Source organism: Loxodonta africana, chromosome 1 (assembly GCF_030014295.1).
Source record: "Loxodonta africana isolate mLoxAfr1 chromosome 1, mLoxAfr1.hap2, whole genome shotgun sequence".
Lineage (NCBI taxonomy): Eukaryota > Metazoa > Chordata > Mammalia > Proboscidea > Elephantidae > Loxodonta > Loxodonta africana.
The window spans coordinates 77,688,576-77,706,017 of record NC_087342.1 but is presented as its reverse complement, the minus strand read 5'-3'; the positions used below and the strand labels follow the sequence as shown (position 1 = coordinate 77,706,017).

General features: G+C 40.0%; 1 protein-coding gene across 3 annotated transcripts in view; it reads right to left on the bottom strand.

The window, feature by feature from the left end:
* The window catches only part of ZKSCAN8 (zinc finger with KRAB and SCAN domains 8), a 47,579-nt gene extending 40,264 nt beyond the window's left edge, over nt 1-7,315 (bottom strand). Inside the window, exons 1-4 of one of the 3 annotated variants that reach the window (XM_010600670.3) lie at nt 6,808-7,312; nt 4,624-4,712; nt 2,604-3,098; nt 1,818-1,944 (exon numbers count right to left, since the gene is read on the bottom strand). In XM_010600670.3, coding sequence (XP_010598972.1) covers nt 1,818-1,944; nt 2,604-3,020 — 544 coding nt within the window. In that variant the 5' untranslated portion in view covers nt 3,021-3,098; nt 4,624-4,712; nt 6,808-7,312. The other 2 variants (XM_064282230.1, XM_064282225.1) reach the window with 2 other exon arrangements.
* Nucleotides 7,316-17,442: the final 10,127 nt, after the last annotated feature.

Sequence of the window (17,442 nt, the reverse complement as noted above, 5' to 3'; positions counted from 1 at the left end):
GAAAAAAAAAAGAGATCCGTATTTATGACTATTCCCAAGAAAGGTGATCCCACTGAATGTGGAAATTATCTAACAATATCATTAATATCGCATGCAAGCAAAATTTTGCTGAAGATCATTCAAAAGTGGCTGCAGCAGTATATAGACTGCTGGCCAGGGAACTGCCAGAAACTGAAGCCGATTTAGAAGGGGATGTGGAATCAGGGATATCATTGCTGATGTCAGACGGATCCTGGCTGAAAGCAGAGAATACCAGGAGGATGTTTACCTGTGTTTTATTGACTACGCTAAGGCATTCCACTGTGTGGACCGTAAGAAATTATGGATTACACTGCGGAGAACGGGAATTCTGGAAAACTTAATTGTGCTCATGAGGAATCTGTACATGGATCAAGAGGCAGCCCATCGAATACAACAAGGGGATACTGCGTAGTTTAAAGTCAGGAAAGGTGTATGTCAGGGTTGTACTCTTTCACCATACCTATTCAATCTGTATGCTGAGCAAGTAATCTGAGGATCTGGACTGTATGAAGAAGAACAGGGCATCAGGATTGGAGGAAAACTCATTAACAACCTGAGTTATGCAGATGACACAACCTTGCTTGCTGAAACTGAAGAGGACCAGAAGCACTTATTGATGAAGATCAAAGATTACAGTCTTCAGTGTGGACTACACCTCAACAAAAAGAAAACAAAAATCCTCACAACTGGACCAATAAACAACATCATGATGAACAAAGTAAAGACTGAGGTTGTCAAGGATTTCATTTTTCTTGGATCCACAATCAGCATCCATGGAAGCAGCAGTTAAGAAATCAAAAGACACTTTGCATTGGGTGAATTGGCTGCAAAAGACCTCTTTAAAGTGTTGAAAAGCAAAAATGACACCTTGAGGACTAAGGTGCGCCTGACCCAAGCCATGTGTTTTTCAATCGCCTCATATGCATGCGAAACCTGGACAATGAATAAGGAAGTCCCAAGAAGAACTGACACCTCTGAATTGTGATGGCTAAGAATACTGAATATACCATGGACTGCCAAAAGAAAGAAAAAATCTGTCTTGGAAGAATACGACCAGAATGCTCCTTAGAAGCAAGGATGGTGAGACTATGTCTCACATACTTTAGACATGTTATCAGTCATTGGAGAAGGACATCATGTTTGGTAAAATAGAGGGTCAGCAAAAAAGAGCGAAAAGATCCTCAACGAGATGGACTGACATAGTGGCTGCAACAATGGGCACAAGCATAGCAATAACTGTGAGGATGGCACAGTACCGGGCAGTGTTTCATTCCGTTGTACACGGGGTCACTATGAGTCAGAACAGACTCAATGGTTCGTACCAACAACAAAGAGACAGTACAACTAATTGCAATGTGTGATCCTGGATTGGAATCTGGACCCGAAAAAACATTTTACTATGGTAAAATATAAGTATGAACTGTGGACTAGGTAACAGGATTGGATCAATGTTACATTTCCTAAATGTTATGAATTTATTAAGAATGCCCATTTGAGAAAACATACAAAGTGGCGTGATGATGCCAGCAAAACCTCAAAACAGCCGATGTTGTAAACACATTAGAGTAATAGAAATGTGTAAATGTGTAAAAATCTCCAAATTTTTAAATTTGTTTACCACTGGGACTGACAGTCTGTAACTGGTGCTTACATAAGCATTTAAAACCAGATCTTGAGACTGATGCGTGAATACTCATTCTAGATTCTTGTCCTCCAGAACCTAGACAGGCATCCCAAATGTACTGTCTTTCCTTTGCACTTCGCCCTCTTGTCACCAATGAAATCTGGCTCCTCACCTCTCTCTTGTAGCCCTTGGCGGATTGGAGATTTGTGCTGGGTTGCCGCAGGTTGGAGCTGAGTACTTGGAGGCTCTGGTGCAGACTCCTCCCAGAGCACCCTATGTCCACGTGCACAAGCTGGGACCTGGAAAGAATGGGACAGCTGGATTATAACAGTACTCCTTTGAGATGTAGTAAATGATGTAAGAGGATGGAGAGTACATCTATAGGCATACGTGTTGGAGGAAAGGAAGAAGCAGAATCTCATTTATTTCCTAGGCGTAATAAGAAACACAAACATAAACAGTAGAACAGAAAGGCATTATTTCTGCTCAGTGATGACAGGAAAGATTTCTTTTGATGTCCTCCCTGCTGCATGGAACACCTGTATTTTGTGCTCCCAAAGCACAGAGAATGACAAACAAAAACTTAAATTAGTGCTGTTCAGTGGAAAAAAACTTTTAATAAGGAAACAAGAAACCCATGTTCTGGTTTCAGATCTATCTTTAACTATTTAAATGCCCCTGAGAAAGTAATTTAAGCTCCCTATGCATCAGTTTCCCACCTGGCAAATGTAGGGAAGTTGTAAGGATAGAAAATGCATTTATATTCTTTATCGAAAAACAAACAAAAACAACACAACACTCTAGAAATACAAGTCATACCACACTATAACTGTGACTATTTTTATTCTCACCCAACGGAAACCAATGCTCAGCATTTATTCTCCCACTGTGATGCCAACGTCCCTCCACCCAGCTGCCACGACTCTCAGTCGCAGCATGCACACCTCCTTCTACTTACTGGTCGTCCTAGTATATCAATTTGCCTTTCCAAATCTTCCAAAAGGGTCACCACCTCCTCTCCGCTCTCTAGCTGATGTTCCTTAACCAGAGTCTGAAGCTCCTTAGGCAGGATGGTCAAGAACTGTTCCAGCACCAGCAGCTCCAGGATCTGCTCCTTGGTGTTCAGATCTGGCCTCAGCCACTGATGGCAAAGGGCCCGGAGTTGGATCAGAGCTTCTCGGGGTCCTAGTGTCTCCTGGTAGCATAACTGCCTGAAGCGCACACGGAACAGCTCTTGGCCAGGAGGGTTATTATCATGAAGATTAGATTCCTGATCCCAACCATGATCTTCCTCTACCTTGACAATTACAAGGTCCTCTTCAGGTGCTTGGTCAGGTAGGGATTGGGCTGAAGGCTTTCTTGATTCTGCAGCCATTTAAGGCCAGAAAAACTCAGGAGGCTTCTTTCTACCACCTTCTTTATCTTCTTAAAGAATAGCTTTCCAATGGTACTTCTGAGAAACGAGAAAATGACATAAAGTATTAAGGTAAGTCCAAGGTTATAGTAATTTACCAAGATACCTTAACAAGCTCCCTACCATGGCATAAACTTCATGGTTCAGCCATTTAAGTGATCCTCTCCAATGCACCCTAGAAATAACTCCTTACCTTTCTAACCTTTCTGCCATGCCAAACCTACCCAAGGAATAAATCTTTCCTTCTGCTTTCTCTCCTTGGGGATGTGGAACAGGGCTGAACAAAGTCAGAGGTCAACAAACCATGTACACTGGGTCTAATTCAAATTTTGTGTTTAACTTCAATTGATCCTCCGTGTTGCTCATTGGCTCCTTTTTAGAATTTCCTATACTGTTTCCAGAGCCCTGGTGGTGTAGTGGTTAAGAGCTCGGCTGCTATCCAAAAAGTCAGCAGTTCGAATCCACTAGCCGCTCCTTGAAACCCTATGGGGTCAGCTCTACTCTATCCTATAGGGTTGCTATGAGTCCGAGTCGACTCAACGATAATGGGGTATACTGCTTCCAGATGGTTTAGCTCTTAAGTTTTCCCTCACTCTCAATGCAGGAGACCAACTTCCATAAAACCACCTTCCATCTAGCTCAAGGTACACGCTGTTAAGAGCTGTCTGAACACTTTCTTTTTCTCTACTTCACTTCAGGCAGGAACTGGGTGGTACAGATGGTTAAGTGCTAGGCTACTAACTGAAAGGCTGGCGGCTGCAGTGAAACCGATTATGGATTAATTACTTTTGTGTGGCCTTTCTAGCCATAGTCTCATAACTCTCATCAAGGTGATTAATTGTGGCCTACCAAGGGGACTGGTCAGTTTTGCCTTAAAAGAGACAATTTCAGAGCAGAGTGGAGGAGCCAACCACCACCAAGGAAGGAGAGACCAGCAGCAGGTGATGCTGCTGTGGGCTTCCCGGCCCAAGAAGAGAGAAAGCTAAGTGTGTTTGGGCAGAGACTGAGGGTCAGGGAAAAGCCTACGCCTGACCCACGAATTTGGAACTTGTCAGCCTCCACAACTGCGTGAGCCATTTCCTTTATATGGTTCATGAGTTCTGTGAGATGTTGCAAAATTAGGGACCCCAAAGATGGGACAGGGATTAGCTGATGTTAGAGGTGATGGAGTGGTACAGCAGCTTGGAAAAGTCAGACGTTCGGGATATCTTTAACCTCCACCTCAAAGGAACCAGCTTTGTGCTGATCCTTATACAAGAAATTATTCGTTTAGCTGGAATAGTGAGATTTGGGGAAACAGTGAATTTGGGTAAGAAGATGAGAAATTGTGGAGCGTCTGAGGTAAGGTGTAATCAATTCTGTTTTGAAGAGACAGGGTTAACATCTGTAATTTTAAAATAATTTATTTTCTAAGTTAATTAAAAGTTAACAATCAAATTCTTAAATTTTCTTAAAATAACTACTTATTCTTTTTAATGTTAAAAACTTAAAGGTCCATTACCATGCGATATGAATTATAAGTTTTAATTGTTTAGAATGTGATGCCACAACCTCATAGTCTTACCGTGTTTTCTTATGAGTTCCCTTAAAGCCAAGCTCATCTGTAACTTCTGAACAACTGGATATCTTATAATCAATCCTCCTCAGTAGTAGCTATAAAATATTTAAATGTTAAGTGTGTACTATTCAAGAACTTGATATTGTTGATGAAATATTAAATAAAGACTAATAGTGAAAGCCAAAGAGACAGAAAGGGTCACATAAACCAGGGAGGACATCAGCCTGAGACCAGAAGAACTAGATGGTGCCTGGCTACAACCAATGACAGCCCTGACAGGGAACACAACAGAACCCCTGAGGGAGCAGGCGAGAAGTGGGATGTGGGATGCAGACACCAAATTCTCGTAAAAAGACCAGACTTAACGGTCTGACTGAGACTAGAAAGACCCCGGTGGTCATGGCCCTCAGACCTTCTGTTACGCCCAGGACGGGAACCATTCCCAAAACCAACTCTTCACACAGGGATTGGACTGGACAAAGGGATAGAAAAAGACGCTGGTGAAGAATGAGCTTCTTGGATCAAGTAGACACTTGAGACTATGCTGGGATCTCCTATCTGGAGGGGCAATGAGAGGGAAGAGGGGGTTAGAAGCTGAATGGACAGAAAAAGAGTGGAGAGAAGGAGCAGGCTGTCTCATTAGGGGGAGAGCAATTAGGAATATATAGCAAGGTGTATATAAATTTTTGCATGACAGACTGACTTAATTTGTAAACTTTCACTTAAAGCACAAAATTAAAAGAAAAAAACCTATGGATCACAAAAAAAAAAAAAAAAAAGACTTAATAGTGCAACTGATGGAGGTCACCTAATTAGGTTTGTTTATATTTTATCATACCAAATCAGCCATCAGCCCATTCCCCATCTTAATTACTCCTTTAGTGATCAAGTTCCAATTTTCAGTCTTTTCGTTCTCCAAGCAGCCAGTTTTTGAGGATTACCCTATAACTGAGTACAAAGACATGTGCTACAAAATTATTCCACAATGTACTCTCCTCTCAAATAGTTTTGTGTACGTTCATGTCTACATTAAGGTGGCAAACACCTTTTGGATAAAGACTGCCACTTAGATATTTTCAAAGAGCACCTAGTTGAATTTATTGATGAGTTTAAAATAGACAATCTGTAAGGTGTTTTCTGATCTCAAATGCTATAATTCTATGAGCTACTGAAGGCACAACTGAACTCTCAACAGCATTATTTTTTCAATAGGTATACAAGGAATGTTTTCTTCCTTCAGTTTAAGTCTAATCTGAGAAATGTTTGAAAACTGAAAATAAAACAAAACAAAAAAGATATTTTCCAGGCTTTAAAGACCAAGAAAATGTAGGTGAAGCAATTATTATGCTTTGTAGGTATCTCAAATTCTCTTTGCTGAAATGTTTTAACATCTACCACATTTTACATTTAACCACAACAGAAATTCAAAATAGGTGTGCATTTGCTAAAACAATACTTGCTGCATAAATAGACTTAACTGGCTTAATGAAACAACTGAAATATGGGTTGTTTTAAATCACTCATGACTGGCCCGAGATTTGGAAATGGGATCCCTCCCAAAGATTTCCCAAGTATCTGCTTTAATAGCTTTAATAAATAAAATAGGTATTCCGAATAAGGCTGAAGTCTACGTTACCCTGAAACTGTCAAAAATGTTTATTTTGTATAATTATCTAGTCAACACGCCTCCGTTTTCTGAAAATGCCGAAAAGCAGAATAACTTAAAAGCAAATATGGAAGATTTCCATGGGTTAACTGGGCTTCCAAAAACATATACATATACTTAAACACATATATATGTATACACAAATACATATATATAGACAATCTTACTTTGATTCAAACGCAAAATTGCTAAGTGAAAACAATTCAGAACGTGGAAATATCTGGATAAAAGCTAACGTGGGGGCCCTTTCGCATTTTAAGACAAATAAATTGATTTCAAAATACTACAAAATAATTAGCGATGAAGAAAGCGAACCCCCAGAACAGGTTCCCTCGCAGAAAGTTTGGGGACGAGAATCCGGCCTGCGCCAGCGCACAAGGCAACCCCAGAGTATATGAATCATTCCGGGGCGCCGACCTAGTCACAGACCTCCCTTCCCGGACCCCTCAGGCCTGTCCTCAACTGCGGCCTGGTCAAGCCACAAAGCGCCCCTTCTTCCGGCCTGGAGCCCGAACACTACTCACCGTGAGCTCCAGAGGTGGCCAGAGATAGGAAAGCTGCGAAGGGTGGACAGACCTAGACAGAGCGCGTGGAGAAAGGGAGGGAGATAACCGTACTCAAATCAGACCCCTCCAAGCCCTAACTTCCAAACCTGCAGAGGTACAACACCGTCCGACATGCATCTTGCCCCAAAGGCACTTCCGGAAGCTCTCTAGGAATCTTGGAGGTCTGAAAGCTCTATGGTCGGCCCCCTGAGGGGACCTGGGCACCTCGCAACTCACCGGCAGTATGCTTAGCTTCAGGTTCCTCCCTTGCCTGTGTGTCGCGTAGTTGCGTGGCCCTTGGTGCCTGTCAACCTCCGGAGGGATAACGGACCTTGATATCTCCTCTGTCCCACGCCCCTGGCCCACTACGCAAGTCCGCGGACGAGTTTAACTGTCCCAGGGGGGCAGAGCCGCTGGCCTTGGGAGGCTGGGGCTGAGTACGAGAGCAAGTTGTGTAGCGGTGGGACAGAGTGCGCTTTATGGATCTAGGGCTGATCACCAAAAGATCGGCAGTTCAAATCCACCAGCCACTCCTTGGAAACTTTATGGGGTAGTTCTACTCTGTCATATGGAGTCGCTATGAGTCCAACTCGATGGCAACGGGTTTTGTATGGTACTGATTGATTAGATTTGCGTTTGGCCCTGTTAGATACTCTTGCTCTTCACTATTCTCTCTGCAGAAATGTATCTAGCCCTCCCACACGGACTGCAAATTTCTGGAGGAATTCCTGCTAATCATAGTTCATAGTTTTTTTTTTTTTTTTAATCCAAAGAAAGGTAATCCAACAGAATGCGGTAATTATCAAAGAACAGCGCTCATATCACACCGTAGTAAAATTTTGCTGAATATCATTCAAAAAAGGTTGCAGCAGTACATCAACAGGGGATTGCCAGAAATTCAAGCTGGTTTCAGAAGAGGATGTGGAACAAAGGGTATTATTGCTGATGTCAGATGGATCATGGCTGAAAGCAGAGAATATCAGAAGGATGTTTACCTGTGTTTTATTGACTATCTAAAGGAATTTGACTGTATGAATCCTAATAAATTATGGATAACAAGGACGTGAAGAATAAGTATTCCAGAGCACTTAATTGTGCTCATGTGGAAACTGTATATAGACCACGAAGCAGTCATTTGACCAGAACAAGGGGATACTGCATGGTTTAAAATCAGGCAAGGTGTATGTCAGGGTTGTATCCTTTCACATACTTATTCAATCTGTATGTTGAACAAATAGTCTGAGAAACTGGACCGTATGAAGAAAAACAGTGCGTCAGGATTGGCAGAAGACTCATTAAGAACCTGCATGATGCAGATGACACAACCTTGCTTGCTGAAAGTGAAGAGGACTTGAAGCACTTACTGATGAAGATCAAAGATTACAGCCTTTAGTATGGATTGCACCTCAACATAAAACAAAAATCCTCACAACTGGACCAATAAGCAACATCATGATAAACTGAGAAAAGATTGAAATTGTCAAGGATTTCGTTTTACTTCGATCCACAATCAAGAAATCAAATGCCATGAAGTGTTGAAAAGCAAAGATGTCACTTTGAGGACTAAAGTGTGCCTGACCCAAGTCATGGTGTTTTCAATGACCTCATGTGCATGGGAAACGCGGACAGTGAATAAGGAAGACAGAAGAAATGACACCTTTGAATTACGATGAAGGTGAATGTGACCCCAATACCGTCCAGAATGTTTTCTCCTTTTTCAAAATGGGCAGCTGAGAGCTTAACATAACTAAGGCCATGATAAACCTATAAGTTGTTCTTCCTCTGCCTGCCTCCTCACATACCTCTGTTAATGACTTTGTTTTGACCAAATGTTAATGACTTTGTTCTTTGTTTTAAACTGATGCAAATAATCGTTTGTTCTGGCGGGACTACCTGTGGCATACAACCCCCACAGGAAAGTCGGGAGCCCAGGTATCAGATATGTATTCTTTAGCCTAATAAAGAAATGTCTGGCGGGGGACTACAAAGACACTTGTACCCCTTGTAAGATTCTATATAAGCTCTAATGTAAAACTGCTCTTTGGGACTCTATATAGACAGCCTGTATTGCTGCTGGGTCCCTGGTGATGTATGCATCTCCTTAACAAACTTTCTCACTCTTTCTGACTTGGAGTATGTTCCATTGGCTCAACTGCTCCAGGGCACAGACCCTAATTGGGTAACAGTGAAGAATATTAAATATACCATGGACTGCCAAAAGAAAGAACAAATCTGTCTTGGAAGAAGCACAGCCAGAATGCTCCTTAGAAATGAGAATGGTGAGACTTCATCTCATGTACTTTGGACATGTCATCAGGAGGGACTGGTCCCTGGGGAAGGACATTATGCTTGGTAAAGTAGAGGGTCAGTGAAAAAGAGGAAGACCTTCAATGAGATGGATTGACACAGTGGCTGCCATGATGGGCTCAAGCATAGCAAAGATTGTGAGGATGTTGTAGGACAAGGCACTGTTCCGTTCTGTTGTACATATGTACCTAGGTACAGCCAAATTTTACTTGCATGCGATATTAATGATATTGTTTGATAATTTCTGTGGTACAGATGGCACCTAACAATAATATGGCACCTATAAATAGTATACCTTGTGCTGTTAAGTATTCAAAAAACAATTTTAACTGAATATACATTCTTTTAGAACAACTATTTTCCACTCCTTCCCATTTTAATGAATTACAATCTCTTGCAAAACCTGTATTGCAGCTTAGCTCTTTAAATGCTTAACGTATGACATAAGGTGACCCTAATTTTAATACTACAAAGTTTATAAAACAATGTTCATTTTTTATATACCCTTTATATGAAAGCTTTTGACTTTTTAGATTATATAGGATTTCAGGTGTGGGGGGTTGTGAGAAATATTTTTTATTTCTGTGGTTGTTTTGGTCCTACATTTTTATTCCTTCAGGATTTTTCCTAACTACCCATTTATTGAGTTCTCCGATGCCCCTCTAATCTTCACCTTAAACTCATCTTTTTTTCTTTTAATACCATGCTGGTTTTTCTTTTTTTTAATTTTTCTTTAGATGAAGGTTTACAGAGCAAATTAGTTTCTTGTTAAACAATGAATACACATACTGTTTTGTGACATTGGTGACTAACTTCATGATGTGTCCACACTCTCCCCTTTCTGACCTTGGGTTCCACATTTCCATTCATCCAGTTTTCCTGTCCCTGCCTTCTCATCCTTGCCCCTGGGCTAGTGTGCCCATTTAGTCTCATATACATGGTTGAGCTACGTGTATTATTGTTTGTTTTATGGGCCTGTCTAATCTTTGGACGAAGAGTGAACCTCAGGAGTGACTTCAATACTGAGTTAAAAGAGTGTCTAGGGTAAACTCTCCATATTTATCTGCTCCTGCTGGTAGCCACAACTGATGTTTCTATCCCTTTTCTCCATCCCTAACCCCAAAATAGTTTGTGCATCCAGCAGGACTAAATCTTAGTAGTTTTGACTTGTTTTTAAGTGTTTTGTCATCTAATCAACTAGTAGATATCAACAAACACTGAGAAGTTATAGTGCTTCTGGACTCTTTCAAAACACTTACATTTGCTCTTTATTGAAGAGCTCTTGACTCCTGACTGGGTGGTAACTGGAGACAGACTACAACTCTGCTGTTTCTTTTTTTCTTTTTTACATTTCAAGAAGCATTTTTTTAACCCAAGTTGCACACATAGGCAGTTTACAAGTAAAATGGTGTCATGACCTAAGCAAAGATTCCTCAAACTGGACTCAGGGGGCACTAATGATAATAGATAAAATTGATAAATTTGACTTCATTGACATTTAAATCTTCTGCTCAACAAAAAACAACATTAAAGTGAACAGAGAAGCCAGAGACAAGAAACTATTAACAATACATGTATCTGACAAAAAGAACCCTTGTGGTGCAGTGGCTAAAAGCACTCAGCTGCTAACCAAAAGGTCAGCAGTTTGAACCCGCCAGTCACTCTGGGAGAAGATGTGGCAGTCTGCTTCTATAAAGATTTACAGCCTTGGAAACCCTATGGGGCAGTTCTATTCTATCCTATAGGGTCACTATGAGTCAGAATCCACTCAACAGTAGTGGATTTTTGGTTTTTTTTGGGTGTATATCTGACAAAGGACAGGTATCTGGAACATATAAAGAACTCTCAGAACTCAGTCATTAAAGGACAAATAATCCAATATAAATAAGCAAAATATTTGAACACACATTTTAGAAAAGATGTATGAACAGCCAATAAACACACGAAAAGGTACTCAACATGATAATTCAAGAAGAAAATGCAAGTTAGAACCACAATGTGTTACCTCTACACATCCATTGGAATAAAATTTAAAATTTAGAAGATTGACAATACCTAGTGCTGTTGAGGATGTGATGCAATCAGAACTCTCATAACGCTGCTAAACCAGTTGCCATCAAGTGGATTCTGACTCATAGCAACCGCATGTGTTTCAGGGTAAAACTGTGCTCCATAGGATTTTCAGTGGCTGTGACCTTTTGGAAGTAGATTGACAGGCCTTCCTTCTGAGGCACCTCTGGTGGACTTGAATTGCCCTCCTTTCGGTTAATAGCGAAGTGCTTAACCATTTCACCACCGAGGTGGCCTATAGTGCTGCTAGTGGGTACCAAAATGGTAAAACCAGGAATCTCATTCCTAGGTATTTACCTAACATATGAAAACATAAGTCCACAGAGAGAATATTTATAGCAGCTTTATTCATAATGGTCCAAAACTGGAAAAATCCAAATGTTCATCATATATTCCATTCTAGTCAGAAATAAAAAGGAGCCACTGATATACAAACAACATGGCCGAATCACAAAAATATTATGTTGAGTAGAAAGCCTTATATAAACATATATTAAGAGCAAGTAAAACTAATCTATAGTGTTTACTCTTGACTGGTGTGTGGTTACCTGGTTGTATATGTATGTAAAAATTCATTGAGCTGTACGCCTGAGATTTGTGTATTTTACTAATAAATTTTTAAAAAGTAAAATAGTACTCTCAGGTTCATAGTGAAAAATACCAGGCTTCACTCCTTTCCCCATCAATACCTGCTCCCCAGATAAAAAAAAAACACTTTAATTCTTTCCCTTTACTTTGCTGTTTATCTTCAGATTTCTAAATTACATGCCAATACAACAATTTCTTGGTTTTCACATATAGATATTTTACATTGACTGACTTCCTACAATGGAAAATGGGCACTTAACCTTTTTAAGGAGCCCTTTTGATGGCAAAGTGGTTAAGAGCTACAGCTGTTAACCAAAAGGTTGGCAGTTTGAATCTACTAGCTGCTCCTTGGAAACCCTATGGGGTAGGTCTGCCCTGTCCTATGGGGTCAGAATCAACTTGATGGCAACAGGTTATGGGTTTTAACCTTCTTAATCCACTTCTAGAATTAGTCACACTAGGGATTAGACAACACATTTTGAACTTACTAGAGTTGTTGTTAGGTACAACAACAATAACAGCCCCACCAAAGCACAAAAAAGCTAGATTCTGGTTGCTCTTACTTTCCCTGTTTGTATCATCAGGGGACATATTTCTAATAAGACTCCTCACATTTTCTACACCTAGGGCCTCAAACATGTTCTAATTCTCAGTTGCTCTGCATTTTGGCCTCTTCATGTATAGTATATGTAGTAGCATAGTGGTTCTCAATATTATGGTCTCATGACCTCCTTTATACTCTTAAAAATTACCGAGAACCTCAAAGAGCTTTTGTTTATATGGGTCATATCTATTGATATTTGCTGTATTAGCAATTAAAACTTGAAAATTTAAGAAAATATATATAAAAAAACAACAAAAAATATACTTTAAGATAACAACAACCCTATTACATGTTAAATAGCACTTTATGAAAATTAACTGTATATTCCAAAACAAAAAAATTTAGCGAGAGGAGTGGAATTATTTTACATTTGTGCAAATCTCCTTAATGTCTGGATGAATACATGACAGCTGGTTTCTCATGTACGCTTCTTCATTCAGTCTCATACTTTTGCTCACATTGTCCTCTCCTCTAGCAGTGTACTCCCTACTATTCTACATTTACCTAAACCCTGTCTGTTCTTCAAGGTTAATTTCAAGCTTCACTTTAACTAGAAAATTTTCTCTTAAGAATCCAAAAGCAGGGGCATAAAAATTAGAAAATGGGAGACAGGATGATACAGAGGAAAGAACATGTCTTGTTTCAAGTTCAAGTTGGAAGAGTGACAAATATATCTGCTTCCTCCCCTTGCCATGAACTTACTCATATGAACAAAAAACCAAAAAAAAAAAAAAAAAAAAAGACATACTACTGAACCAGAAATTTTGAGGAACTTCTGGACAAAAGTAATTTGGATCAGATTGTTTAAGGAGTAGAAGAGGAACCTGCTATGCAAGACACTAGGGTCAGGTGTGTGTGCATCTCCTGAGCAGCCTCAGAGGAGCTCTGAGTTCAGGACCAACAGCTGCAAGGGGGAGGAATGGGCCATTTATTTAAAAAGTACATTTGGATCAGATGGATCTTTTCCTTTTCTAACCGACACCCACTTTCAAAAACAAATGAGAGGGCTCTTACCAAGAAAGAAAGAAGCATAGGAGAATTTAAGATGACAGTTAAGTGCTATGGCTGCTAACCAAAGGTCAGCAGTTTGAATCCGCCAGGCGCTCCTCAGAAACTCTATGGGGCAGTTCTACTCTGTCCTATAGGGTCGCTATGAGTCGGAATCGACGCGACGGCACTGGGTTTTTTTTTTTTTTTTTCCTGAAAGTTTACAACAAACGACGAAGAAGAAAAATAAAGACAGCCCTGCTTAGGAGTGAAGTACATTGAAGCCCTCTGAAGCAGAGAAAATACATTTTCTCTAGTGTTTTAGTATTCAAGTAGAGAGAATATATTTTCTAGTTTGTTTTAATACAACTGTATAAAAACCAAAACCAAACCCACTGTCGTTGAGTCAATTCCTACTCATAAAAAAAAAAAAAAAAAAAAAAACTCATAGCGACCCAATAACTGTACAAACTGTAATTAATCTCTAGTCTTTGAAAAATGGCCCAGATATGCCTGAGCAGCCTGTTCCACTCTTAACATAACAAACGTGACTGAGCTTTGTTTTACAAACGGCCTTCAGCCCACAAGACAGCAGCTAAGAAAGGCTGCCTGACACTTTTGACCTGCAACTTTCTTTCTTGCTCCTTATCTCAGTCAGAGTGGACTTGGCACAACAGTTCCACTAGCCAAGAGATTCTCATGTAAGTTTTTTTCCAGCCTGTTACAAACATACAGATTAGAGTCCAGATGTCTGACATGCATATCTTTAGTTTAATAAAGAGTTTCTTGCAGTTTGTGATGTATAAGACCATCTGTGGGCTATGTGTTTAAAAACATTGAGTAACCCTGACCTTCCCCCTATAAAACCCTCCCACTAGCTCTTTAGAGAAGAAAGAAAGAGGGTTAGCTCTTTAGAATTAGACAGAATTTGGGAGAAATTTAACCCCCTCTGTCTCTTTAATACTGGTATTCAATAAAGCCCTCTTGCTGCTTACCTCCTCCTGTCTCAGTATTGGCTTTGCGGCAGGCAGGCAGGCAGCTTGAATCCACGATTTGTAGTAACACCTCCACCCCAGAGAAAGCTGTCCCCAGCTTTGTGGATGTTCTAAGACTGTTTGCTTGATCCCCGCTCACCCACTGTAAAGGAAAGCCTGCCTGTTAACAAATACAGTCCTCGTACATATAACCTGCATTGAGACTTTACATTATAGGAGGAAGCAGCCCCTTCAACTGCAGTGGAAACCCACACTACCTAAATTAACCAGCACAGGACTGCATTTCTAAATATGAATAAACAGCCAAGCATCAGAATACACTTAATGAAAACAAAGAGTAGAACATGAAAGAAAAGGGACATGATTAACAAAGTCACCTGACCACCAGAAGAAACAGACAATTCAAGGAAGAGAAGAAAACTTTAAACAATTGAGTTGGGGAAGGAATAGGACAGGTTTGAAGACCAGCTGGGAGGGCTGTTGCTAGGTCAAAAACAAATACATGAGTATTTAATTCCCGATGATCCAAAGGTATAAAAATGATGAATTTTAAATGTAAAAGAGAGAAAAATACACACGCAGGCTCAAATAGTCTATGAATCTCTATTGATTAGAAACAATAAAAATTCAAAGCAATGAGCAGTGCTGAAGCTGCAGCCTCGATGGCCAGTCAGCCTAGGGAGACCAAAGGCACAGCTTCACAGTTAGAAGCTGAGTCAAGCCATCCACTTGATTTGTGACTGGCTTTGCTATGTCCCGAGTGTTATCAAACAGTGGTGATTCCAAAGTCACTATGAGACCTATCTTTGATCTGGGACCCAAGTGAAAACAGCTTTAATTCAAATCCAGGGTGGGAGGTGGTAGTGAGTAGAGAGAGAAGGAAGGGTGCACAGGTGCATACCTTGATATAAAGTCTAATAAAAACCTAAACTAGGGATTGGTAAAAAGAGAAGCTGGAAAAACAGAAGAGCCTATTCCATTGATAATAGCTTCAAATGACAACTACAGGGAAGACTGGATGCCACGGAAGTTGTTTCGGCAGTGTTAACACAGGTTTGATGAGCCAGAAAATTAATCAAACACAGGTGACTGAAAGCACAGGAAAAAGCATCGGGAAGATAAAACAAAGAAGAAAAGAGTGGGATAGAGGAGGGGTGATAGCAGATGGATGGAGGGCACCTACTGGGATTAACTGTGGAGTGAGTATGAAGCCGTCAACTAACAGGTTTTTCTCAAGCAGACTAGTCAATTGAAGTCAGCCAGACACAGGGTTGGAAGAACAGAAAGGTTTATTCACCACTTGCAAACTGGGAGACAGGCAAGGTCTAATGACCTAAGGCTGCCAGCTCACTGAACCAGGGCAGATTTGCTCTTTTTAAAGGGAGTGACATACATATGCATGAACAGTGAAGGGAGGATCTTCAGTCTTTTGATGTGTGTGCAGTCTGCATAATTTTAGTGAATGGGTTTTTGCACATGGCTCTAAAAACACTGTGCACAGCCCTGAAAAAAGAAATGGTGACAGCTCACTACTGCCACCCCAGGAAGGTCCTATAGCTGGTAGATTCAGAGTCAGTGCCCCTCCAAAGCCTGACAGGAGAAGACAAGAAACCTGGAGATTAGACCAATCATGGTGAAGTGCTGTAAGAATTGTAACAAAAATGTACCAAGAGTATCTTTTCTGAAAAACAACTGTTATGGGATGGTTAATAACCCTTAATAACCCTTTCATGACTGCCTGCTTCAAGTAGAGAGTGGTTAAGAGGTTGGAATGGGTGGGTGGAAATTAGACGATTTTATAAACCTGGCTGGACTGTTCAACAAGAAAGCAATACTCTGAGGAAGACCTTTCCCACACAAATGGTGATGGTATCTTGGCTTACTCAGGGGACTGGAATTCTCATGACAGCTGTATAATCCCAGGCTGTTTGGTCTAAGTGGATAAGAAAAAAATAAGGATATTCTGCTTATAATTTCAGCATTGAAAATATACCCCAAACCAAGGACAAAGAGAAGAGGGCCTATATTTGTTGGAAAAATGAACAGGTTTCTCTTTTAACCTCATTAAAGTAGTCTTTTTGGATAAGATGGCTCTGAGAATTACTCTGAAGTGAAGAGGTGTATGATAATCAAATAAATGAATGTTGTGACAAGCAAAAAAGGAAAACATACAAAAGTAACAATTTAAATAACATTACTGTTTCAGCTGTAGGTTTTGTAGATAAATACCTCTTGTCAAATTAAGGAACTCTCCTTCTATTTATCTATTTATTTTGATCATGAATGAAAGTTAAAGTTTATCAAACACTGTTTCTGAATCTATTGAATGATATTCTCCTCCTTTAACCTGTTAATGTGGTGAAATACATTGATTTCCTAACATTAAGCCAAACTTGGTCATGATACATTGTTGGATTTAATATTTGGTTTAGAACTTTTTCAAACCATGTCCATGAATAAGATGACCTGTAACTTTCCTTTCTCATACTGTCCATATTGGGTTTGGAATCCAAGCTATGCTAGCCTCATAAAATAGGTGGAGTGTGACCTCATCTTTGTTACCTGGAGAAGTTATAGGAATTATTTATTCCTTGAATGTTTGGTAGAACTCTCCAGTAAAGGCAACTGGACCTAGAGTTTTCTTTCTCCTTAAATTCAGCTCTCCATGCAAACATCCGTAGGTTTAATTAATAATATCACCAATTGCCAAGTTGTGCAGGCTGTAAAGGCCTCCTTGATCTACCCTGAGGAAATAAGGAGATAAAGGAGAAATTATCAGGGTGAGCAAATTTCTTTGAAATGTTGCTCTTCTGCATCAATATAACCACCATCTCTGATTCTAATTACCTCACACCTAAATGCCAGAAATAACCTTTATAGTCTTCCTATTTCTCTAGTCCAACCTGGACGTGGTTACTAGATCCCTGTTCTTTAAATAACTATTATAATTACCTCAGTTACTGACCCTGAGTGGCTCCTTATCACCTATTAAAACAAATTTACACTTCTCTGCTTGCCCTTTATTTTTAGTTACATTTTAAAAAATTAACATAGTAAAACACC